This window comes from Eucyclogobius newberryi, unplaced genomic scaffold (genome assembly GCF_026437365.1).
Source record: "Eucyclogobius newberryi isolate DKJ021-1_F unplaced genomic scaffold, fEucNew1.0.hap1 SCAF_148, whole genome shotgun sequence".
Taxonomy (NCBI): domain Eukaryota; kingdom Metazoa; phylum Chordata; class Actinopteri; order Gobiiformes; family Gobiidae; genus Eucyclogobius; species Eucyclogobius newberryi.
Genome location: NW_027315777.1, coordinates 158,221 through 169,496, shown reverse-complemented (window position 1 = coordinate 169,496; position 11,276 = coordinate 158,221). Strand labels below are relative to the sequence as shown.

At 38.8% G+C, this 11,276-nt stretch overlaps 1 protein-coding gene across 1 annotated transcript; it reads right to left on the bottom strand.

The window, feature by feature from the left end:
* Positions 1-1,396: 1,396 nt before the first annotated feature.
* Positions 1,397-6,881, bottom strand: anapc5 (anaphase promoting complex subunit 5). Its single transcript, XM_072445432.1, has 17 exons — positions 6,360-6,881; positions 6,211-6,290; positions 5,962-6,065; positions 5,216-5,441; positions 4,860-4,926; positions 4,594-4,695; positions 4,321-4,511; positions 4,156-4,237; positions 3,937-4,029; positions 3,650-3,831; positions 3,395-3,530; positions 3,160-3,234; positions 2,928-3,049; positions 2,753-2,860; positions 2,342-2,489; positions 1,746-1,908; positions 1,397-1,656 (listed from the first exon to the last, which is right to left on the bottom strand). The coding sequence occupies exons 1-17, from the start codon at positions 6,555-6,557 to the stop codon at positions 1,436-1,438; spliced, it is 2,298 nt and encodes a 765-aa protein (XP_072301533.1). The 5' UTR covers positions 6,558-6,881; the 3' UTR covers positions 1,397-1,435.
* Between the last annotated feature and the right edge of the window lie 4,395 nt (positions 6,882-11,276).

Genomic DNA, 11,276 nt, shown 5'->3' with positions numbered 1-11,276 from the left:
TATTTGCTGTTTCTATATTAAACTCAGTCTGTGACTTACACATTGTGAAAGACAAGAGGTAAAACAACCAAAGCTAGTGGTTGTACAATGTAAAGTTACATAGTATAAGGTACAGCAGCTTCTCATAGACAGCACAAAATCTGTTTTCCTGTTTATAGTTCAGAAAATATTTCATAATATAACATTTTAAAGTAATACTTCCATCTCAGGTTGTCAGTCAACCTATGTCCAAAACCTTTATGTGCCGGTCTGTATAGATTTCTATACAAATGAGAATGTTTAGAATTGAGGAGTTACATTAATGTATAAAATAAACAGAGAAATATAGCATTTATATTTTTCTAAATATGCATTGTTCATACTCCTCGTCTGTTGCACTGCTGGTTATTAAACATTTTCAAAAAGAAAGATATCACAATATCACATAGTATTGCATTATTGTACATATTTTTTTTGCATAAATGGTTCTATACTTAATCAAAGCATTCTGCTATGGTCCTGTTTTAAGCATTGTGGTCCATATAATATATTAAATCTCTAAAAGGCTTTTGGACACATTTGGACTTAAGCTCAAGCTTTAGGCCCTACTTGTGGAAGCAGGACATGGCACAGTGGCCTAGTTACATACAAACAGGACAGTCTGGCTTTTACTATGCGCCAGTGACCACCTTTTGTTTATACATCAAACTGACTCCTTGGAATGAAAAAAAAAACAATTACAACTGAACTGAAATGTACTGCATGTTTTCTCATTTATTCCAGATTGACAGAGTAAACCAGCATTTCTGTGTGTGTGTGAGAGTGGCTTTTACAAACGTACCGGACAGAGGTTGACTGTTCATTGTTATACTGTAGGTCTATTATGTTATGTGATTGTGGTGCTTTTCTTTAGATACACGCTTCATCTGTATTCTTGAAGCGTATGAATCATGTGGAGCACTGAAACACATTCGTCTTGTTGCTAACAGTGAGATTTCACTCATTAATCAGAGAGCTGAGAGGCAAGGCTCTGCCACTGCATTTCCTGATACACTTTGCCCTTGGTGCCGCCCTGTAAGTTGTCATGAAGGCCTCACAATAACTTATCAAAGCTATTGGGTATTTTTTTTGTTGAGCATGTAAAAATGTAGACCTGAGTTATGAATATTTTGGAAAAGTTAAATCATTTTTATTACTTCAGACCAAAAGATGACGTGCACTTATACATTTGAATACAGACACAATTATTTTTAGTTGTAACAGTTGTAGCGTAGCCAAACTAAAAACTGACTGAAATTGAACTATTGACATAATTGTACTTTTCCAGAATATTTATTGAGCTGCACCTATATTGTCTTGAGAAGGAAAGACCTACATTGCCATCTAGTGGAGAGCGCTAGTCTTGGCACGATGTAAAAAAAATAAAAAATAAAAAAGGGGGCAGGTTCAAAGTAATTTATAGCCTCATGGAAACAGGTGGAGCCGGCGTTTGTAACTCTTGATCCAAGAGGCGGAAGAGCATAGCACTTTTTTTGCACTGACTGTTTTGTCCCAAAGTGTGATAGAGCTGAGCCTGGAGGTAGTAAATCTCCCTCAGTCGTTCTGCACAGTTTAACTTTGAGAAATACGTTGTAGCATCATCTAGCGTACCTACAGCCAAAGCGAGCATGTTTAGATCTGTTGGGAAGAAAATAAAAAGCGCAGAGTCAAAAAAGCCAGTACTGACATATGAAACTTTGGTAAAAATCAGTATTCGACACCATTACCTGCTTGTCCTTGTCTGTTTGGCTTAAACCCAGCCACCTCCATCTGACAGCGGGCCATGAGCAGCAGGGCACGGCCTTTGTCCATCACTGATCCATGCGCTAAAACAGGCTCAATGGCTTCATGCAAAACGTTGAGAGCCTGCTCAGGAACCCCCAGCATCAGCTGCAAAGACAATGGCAAAGGTCGACTAGTTGAACATAATTTAGGGAACGTGAATGTGTATTTTAAGAAACCCTTTAACAGATATTTACATTGAAATACCGTTTTGCAGAAAGAAAGAAATCTTAGCTACTACGACGCTTGCTTTAACTCTGGCCCCCATTCAGAAAATCTACAACAAAGTCTGGACATGAGTCTTGAAAACTTCCACATAAAGCCTTTGTTATTGTTCTCCTTTTGGAAATCGTCATTTGGTCAAAATGAAAGATTGTCAGTGTTGTTTTGAATGTGTAATATGTAAATGTGGTGCAACATAACGACACCCAATACTGCTACTTGTGCCCTCACTCTACTGAAGCCATAGGAAACTATTTGCATTCAGGGTAAACGGCAGCTGTGTTTACACAAAACAAAGCCTCCCTGTGTGTTGTCTGACCTGAGTGAAGGCCAAATGAAGGATTGTCTCTGAGGCGAGAGACTGTAAGTGGTGCTGTCGAGCCAGAGCCAGAGCCTGCAGGAGGAGAGGCAGTGCTGTGGAGAAGCCAGACGACCCCCAGTGGAGCGCAGCAGTGGACAGCATCACTCTGTCAAAAACAAAATCTGAGTCAGGGCGCCGGCTTTGCCTATGGAATACAAAATTGCCCAAACGCCTGCGACATTGAACAAATAAAAGGTGCAGAGCTAAATTCTTCTGGTTTGGATGCTATATACATCCTTTTATATCCCTTTTTCAAAAACAGAAGGGAAATATCCGTCTTTTAGTAGAATATATGATTTAATAAATTCCAGCTGGTTTATGACCTTTTTCCAAAATTGAGAGAACTTAAAGTATAAGCAGCACATTTACCTGATGGCCAGTTCTGTGCATTTTGTCTGGTCACAGTGAACTTGCAGTCTTTGCAGGACAGCGTATGCCTCTGTTGAGCGATTAAGTGCCTTCAGAACAAGGGCTTTTCTGTAAGAAAAACACAGTTTGTAAAGAGCTCAATCCAGTTAAAAAGTAATGTTTACTTAAGCTTTACCTGTGAAGGCCCTGGGTTTTATTCAACGCCGACATGGCAACAATAAGCGGTTCAGCCAAATGGTATTTTCCTTCATTCATATATCTCTCAAATTTGATTTTTAGTTCACACAACATCCATAACTACAAAAAACAGAGGTTACATTTGAATTGCATCACCAAATTTCGTTTTTAAAAAAGGAAAAAAAAAGCCTTATTTCATGGATATTGGCGACTGTAAATGTGTTTCAAACCTTGGCGTGCTGCGTGTGTGGAGGAAACTGTGCCTTCAAATGCTGAAGAATCTCTGAAACAGCACCGTACAAGCCCTAAAACAGGCACATGGGAACAAGAGTGATATATTAAGCACTGCCCAGAAGCAGACCTGATCAATGCTTATTACTTTCCTGCATTGCTCGGCCAATTGACTAATGGATATGCAACTACGAGACGGAAAGCGGCGAGAAGCAATCAAATGAGATGTCTAACCTGCTCAGCATGCAGTTCGGCCAGGTGGCACAGAGCCACAGCGAAGGCCTCTGTATTGTTCTGATGGACCCCAAAGTTGACCGGCTCTAGGCTGCTCATGTTGAGGAGTAGCTGCGCCTGCTGAGCTGACATGGTGCTGCAATATATCACAATCATGGGACACAAATTCAGCATAAGGCCGCTTTGGCATGCGGATGGCAATAACAGACAACAGTTTTGACATAGTGGTGTTTGGGCGAGAGGACATGGCCTGACCTCTTGCCGTACACCCTCCATATGGAAGTAGTCTGAGCCAAGCTGATCTCGATGAGCTCAGAGAGACTGTGTTTCCAGTGCAGGATGTCTGTGTCCTTCAGCGCATCCATCAGCTTGTGCGCTGTCCTACCCTGCGTTGCCCCCTGCTGGACCAAAGACTGAATGCCCAGGCATGCCAAGTACTAGAGCAAATACAATAAATTTAATTAAGTTTTAAAGGGGCACAGAACATTTGATGAGAATTACATATTGTATTCAAAACTTGGAAGGTTTAGAGAAACGCTTACTTTCAAACAGAAATGGACCGCCATTTTGACTGAATCTTCTGTCAACACGGTGCTGTCAGATCCCTTCATCTGCTCAAGAGTGTACAGCCAACTCTAACAAGAAACACATGGAGAGGAGAAGCACGAGTGAGAAAGGCTTAAATTACATTTGGATATAGTTACTGACCAATGTACATCAATCCATGATAATATAGGATAATGACAGTAGTGGTTAATTACCAGGCAATGTTGTAAGCAAACATGATCATTGGACTCCTGAGCAATACGTATTGCCTCCTGTAGAGCGAGGCCAGCCTGCTGACTGAGGACAAAGAGGGAAAAAACTGCTGAGAGTGTAATATAAATATGCTATTGATCCATCCTAAATGAGAACAATATATTCACTAGTGGCCGAAGCGACAGTGCAGGCTCGCCAGATTCAAAGCGGCGTAACGCAAGCTTCGACCATAGCCCTCATCGCCGTTGCTTTTCCCCTCATTTCCAGATAAAATCAGCCGATCAAAATAGTGCAAGAGGCAGTGGGCAGAAAGGAATATGTCCTGCACCCTCATACTGTTCAGGTAGTTCAAGTAATGCTGAATAACAAAGAGAGGAAATTGATATTATAACAATTCATTTTCAACTATATTTGAATAGCGTGGGTGGATAAAGACTCACTGCCTCAGCAAAGTCTGGGTTAAACTTGAGCATGTTGTTGAGCTCCTCTTGGAGGGCAGCAGGTTTCAGAGCTTTGTTCTCATCGTTCTTCAGAAGGTACGCCTGAGGAAAAAGATATTTAAATATAGCACAACCTTGACAGTTTGTGTAGGTGGCTAATTGCCTCATTTTATTTCAAATGGACCTCATTTAAAAACAGCGGCATATGAAATAAATGAATTATTTATGAATTGATTTAGCTAAAGCGATTCAGCTTTCCCACTTACTTGTCTTGCCAGGAAGTACTCAGCTTGTTTTTGTGACAGGGGACCTTTACTTGGAGCATTATCATTTCTAAAACAAACACGTGGTGTAAATTGACATCATTCCATAGCTAATAATCGAAAGCTCATCTTTAAGTCATTTATCAACATAGACCTACAGACTAAACAAATAGCATCGTACCTCTAAACAAAATAACCAATTTTGATTGAGATACATCTATTTGTAGATCTTGTAATTACACCCTGTATTCTACATTCATTATACCAAGATCATGGTTTGATATATAATGTATTCATTTTGTAACAGCTGATTTAATTTTCATCATTGTAATTCTCTTTAAGTGTTAAGTGTTACAAACCTGACTTCTGACTCATGCCGTGGGGTATCTAACTCATCTTTGTCCATTCTGTCTCCTACAGTGTCCTCGGTGCTGGTGAGGTCCATGTCCAACTCATCAAAATTCGGGGCAGGTGGAGTTTCATAAGAGGGCTTGGCGTAGTACTGCTGCAGAGACTTGTACAGTTTGTACACCTGACTGAATGACAGCTTGTTGTAGGCCAGGAGCATGTGTCTCATAAACAGACCTATTACAGCAAGAACATATCAAGATTTCAATGCATGAGGAGATTTCTGGATTTCAGGAGTTGTAAACAGCTAAAAGAGAGCAATATGATTTTTTGTTTTTCTGATCATGGTCTCTAAAAATATTCACGTCAGATGTTGCAGTTAGCATATCATTTTAACACCAAAAATGATAGTTATCAGATTTTTGATCTGATATTAATGTGATTTATGAATGCATGTAAACTTAGCCGCTGGTTCTTAAAGAATGAATCAGCAGTTGGAGCAGGTGCACACAAGTTTGTATTTAGTCACGTTTTATTATATATTTTATTTAGTGTGTCTGATGAGTAATTTGTAATCAAAATGAGTAAGGTGCCCTGCTCATGGATAATCTGGCTGCATGTCACAAAAAATATGCCTTAAGACTCATGTCAAATGATGGGTGTAATTTAATTAGGCATGTGTGAAATGCATTTTGTGACTTTGGTAAATTAAAATGAATAGTTGGTTAGTCAGTTCATATCTCGCGTCATTACTTACCAACAACACTAGTTTTATAGGCTTCAGTATCGAAAGCTGTGAATGGAAGTGTAGAAAAGAACTGCTCCATGTCCCTCAGCTCGCCATCAGCCATTTCATGAAGCCTAAAACAAGTTAAAAAGTATCTGATTTATTAACATTCTATCTCAAAAAGTCAAAAACAAACGCATCCAAATCCAATGAAAGGTGATGCCGTTACTCTGAACAGAATAATAAGATAGTATTACATAAATATAATTAGAAGCACACCTGATCATGACAGCAGACGCTGTCTGCGGGCAACACTCCTCTACTGTTGTCACGAACTGTCCAAAAGTCAGGTCCGGACCCTAAGACAGAACACCATTTTTACATATAAAAGCTTGGTCAGCCTGCCACTCACCACGATGCAAACAAACCTGCTGCAGCGGGAGGATGAGTTCATTCAGTCGCCTCCTCGTCGTGAGAGTAACTTTAGACGTGGTCATCTCATAAAGCAGCGCTAAAACGGAGATTTTATACGGCGTTACCCAGTCTTTGATGCCGAACACATTCGCATGCACAACCCCGTTTGTCATCATCGGATTAAAATACAAACTTTCATGAACACTCGCCATTATTAGAGCTAGTTTAGTATGCGCCGAGTCAAATGAAACGTCGGATGTGAACGGAGTAGACGAGATAAGAAGTGTGCGATCTAAAGCGGACAGTTAGCGAACTAGCTACTAGCTTAGCTAGCTATTTAGGACCAGACCTTTCATTTGACGCACATCCGAGCGAATATTATGAGTAATTTCTATGCCTATTTGACATGTTCGCATCGCAAGTGTTGGTAGTTTTTCGATGAATGCAACTTGTCCGATATTTTAATAGATCCAAGGACTTATCATGTGTGAAATGTTGGTTTGTTTATTTGAACCGAACCGCCCTCCGCTCGTCCCTTGAAATATACGTCATCACGTTTTTGTTTTGTTTAATATATGTGACGCAGGCAGTGTCCTCCCAACTTTCATTTCAATGGGCTAATCAAAGTAGCAATACAACTTTCTTCATGTAGTAGCAACAAAAATATGAATGAAATAAAAATACAAAGGGGATAAAATATATACATTTCCCCTCCTTTTTCTGTAAACCTCACTATTAATACTTATGAGTATAACACTTATGATAGCCTACTAAACTTGATAGAACCTATTTCTATTGTGAATATATAGGCAACCGTTAAGGATTTTATTTTGTGTAATTATACATGTTTATAGACATGTTTATTTTTGTCAATTAGGAAATAGGCTTTGCATTAATGGCAATAGGTCTATTATCACAGTCATGAAATTGGCTTCTCGAGAAAAATGTATTGATTTTTGTGATTAGACAAAGTTTTCTCCTGTCCTGTGTGTGCAGGCGCCAGCTCTGTGTGAGGATGTCTATGGGCTCTGTCTATTCAGAGGACACAAGATGAAATGGTTTCCTGGCAACCGCATCCTCTTCTCTGCACTCACTTGGCAACTCAACATGTGTCAAAGAAGAATCTATGGGTGATCTATTTTAAAGTTAAGCTTGAATAAATAGGCAATGAACAGGACTGAGAAAGACATTAATTAATGGCCTTATGTTAATTAACAACTACAGTTTACGAATGCGGGGTTGATACACTATTACAACACTATCTGCTTATATGTTTTCATTCATTCAATGCCTATGCAAATCCTAGGCCTAAAGTTTATGCCATTTTAAAGCATGGAATTCACAACAGTTTGTCTACTTGTGGTAACTAAACACTATGAAAAATGCAGCATTCATCTTTTCTTTTTTTTTTCTTTATCCTACCTTTTCTTTCTGGGCTATTGTAAAATCTTCTAAAAGAACGACCAGCACCAGAAGATGCTCAGTAACAAATTATTAATACTGTTGTCCTAGTTTTGCTGCTGGTTTTTGGACCCAGAGCTCAGCCTCATTGAGCATTGTTTGTTGTCCTCTAGATTTCAATTCAATTTGTTTTTTGTAATGCCCAAAATCAAAACAGAAGTTGCCTCGAGGGGCAACAGCAAAAACAGATTAAACAATAGATTTAACTTTGCCTTTGATTTCCGAAGGTTTTGTTCAATGTGTGAGTCTGAAAAGTCCTATTGCCTGAATGTCTTGATTTCAACCTTTTTTCCACACCATTTGCCTTCAAATGGATTAATTGAGTTTAAGCAGTAGTAGGGCATACTTATCTATACAATTATAAAAACAACAATTATACAGAAGCATTACTAATCAGGTATGCATTGAAATCTGACTAATTGTTGCACCTTTTGGTTCAAAACATCCTGAAGCTCTGTGAGTTTTGAAAAAACAAACAACAACCTGACGGCACATTGGTCCACATTTTAAAATGTAAGAGAATGCAGTTTTATTTCTTTGAAAGAACCACACACATTTATCCCATATTGTTTTTTTCTTTGTTAAGTAAAAACTTCATAGGCCCAAAGTTACATTTTATGCCTGACTCTTTATAGCTACACTATGGGCAATGGATTTGATGAAAAGCTCCTTGTTTTTCTCCTGATCAGCAACTTTCACAGTATTGGCGCTTGAAGTCTTTACGGTGTGCGACACATACAGTACATGCTCTACGTGCATATGAAAGGTTAGACTGCACATTTCACTTAAACGTAGTATAATAATATTTATTATATATTTTTTGGACAATTATGGTGGTTTATAATGTTACTTCCTGATTGGACATGGGCAGCAGATGTGAAGTAATTCCACAACTGTTACCTAGCAACCATACCATAAACAAGAACTGAAATACATATATTATACAATAGTTAGGATTTGACAAACAATAATACCTGTTAACAACTTTTTTGTTAAAAAATTGTTCAACTGTCAAAAATTGCATCTGTTAAGTGTAAATTGTGCCTGCATTTTGATGGAATGTCCATTATTGATGACATATTGACAGAGAGATTCCATTTGCTCCACCTTCTGTAATTTTTGACTGATGTAAACCTATGATAAGTATTTACCACAGGGGCTGTCCCACCAAACAAAGTAATAAAAACACTCTCTGTTTTTGCCAAATAAATATGGGAATGGCTGCATGCTAGAAGCTGAAGAAAGAAGCGAGGTAAGATTGGCTTGTACCTCTGGAACTTTTCCACATTTTGTCACGTCATAACCACAAACTCAATTAAATTGTATTGCAATTTTTTGGTGAAAGAGAAATATAAAGTGACACACAATTATGAAGTGGAAAGAAAATGATACATGATTTTCAGGTTGTTTTAAGATAAACTGAGAACAGAAAACGGAAAAGTGCAGCGTGCAAAAGTATCCTTGAGTTCTGTCAGAAGTTACATGATGTTTGCTAAAAGATTGAATGTTGACTCTCATTATAAACACTCTGCATTTATACTGAGTGTAAACTAATCTTACTACTGAGTGTAAACCAATCTCACTCAGTATAAATGCAGCTGCTCTGTGAAGTTTGTTCAGAGAATGTTGAGGAGCAAACAACGTGGATGGAGCCAAATACAGAGCAGTCTTAAAGAAAACCTGTCGCCGTCTGCAAAGGACTTGAGACTGGGCGGGGGTTCACCTTCAGCAGGACAACGCCCCTAAACATAAAGCGAGAGCTACAAAGGAATGGTTTAGAACAAAACACATTTATGTGTTAGAATGGCCCAATATTCATTCTTAAATCCATTAGAGAATCTGTGGCAAGATTTGAAAAGATCTGAAAAGAATGGGCAAAAATTACTTTCAGCTGTAATTGCAGCAAAAGTAGGGATGGCTGAGTACTTTTACACACTGCACTTTTCAGTTTTAATCCTGTATAATTTTTTCTTCCACTTCACAATTGTGTGCCATTTTGTGTTGCCCTTTCACACAAAAGAAAAATGTTTGTGGTCCTTACAAAATGTGGAAAAGCTCCAGGGTTACGAATACTATTGCAGGCCACTGAAAGCATTTGAGTGACACGGAAATCCCAAATGGAGAAACATCAAATCAACAACATAAATACAAGTGTAAATAAAAACACAAAAAAATGGAAAAATGAATAAAACATTATTTACATGCACAGAAAATTCCCAATGGCAAAGATGTCAAGTCAAAGCATGAAAGTTTGCCATTAAATTGAGTAGATATGAAGTCACATCAGGTCTATCCTTCCGTCGCCTTCTCACAAACATACATGACAGCGTCCAGCAGGTGGCAGTGTTGAGCCGCTGGCCTTCTCGCGTCCAGACACTACATTGGACAGAGTTATGCAAATGAGCCCCCGCGCGCGCCCCCTGCTCGCGACGCCCCTTCTCTCTGCGAGGTGCTGCAGAAGAGCGAAGTCGTGCTGGATGACACCTGTCGTCGCTGATATTTTCCAACCCTCTTAAATAAATTGACGGTAAATCCCTGTGTCAATGCATGAGTCATCGCGAGCTAACGGCACCAACTGGAGGAGTTTGATGGTTGATAAGCGCGCAAAATCAAGCGAACGGAAAAGTAAAAATGAAAAAAAAAAATCAACAAACTTTGGCTCCGTGTGTTGTGTGGTAGCAGCAGCGAGGAACTGCCAGTTGATCAGTGAATCTGTCGTTTAACCTGCTTGTCTTTTATAATGGACTGATTCAGCCCTCGCTCAATATTAATATGCAACAATAATTTGGGCCCTACATCTAAAAAGTGTTCCTTCCGTCTGTGTCAAACCATGAATGCTTTTATTCACCGGTTTACTCCGTTTTAAGGGTGCTGTGTTGTGATAAATCCCACCATTTGAACCTACTTGAAATTCAGGGAGTGTCTGCTTTTAATGTAGTATTCACTCACTCTTTTCACCCAATGAATGGAAACAGCAGCATCATAAAATAAATGACTCATGAAGCAATTTCTTTGGAATTTCTTCAGCACTTTTGCACCCCATTCAACAAAAATGTTTAGGTTTTTTTCATCATAATTACACAGCCATTAAAAAAAATTAAAAAATCTAATTTGGTGTTTTGACAATAGACAAATATTATGAGAATGAATAAGCCTACTTGAAAATAATTTTATTACAACATTTTCTTTGGCTCTTGGTTTGAAATACTGTGCACATTCACACATCTCTTGGTGCATTGGTCAGTTCCGCTTGTATGGTGGAAAACGGCATTACATCTCACCTGTGAAAGGTCATTCGGCCACTAAGGGTTAATTTTTTAAAAATAAACCTGTTGTTCCATATACAAAGTCAGTGTTTGGAAAATGGCCAGTGGCTTTGTGCACCACAAACAAAACAGCTTGTTTTGACTTTATTCGGCTGGATTGAGTGTTTTCGTCGTGTCGTTGCGATGTGTCTTGGCTCTGAGTCC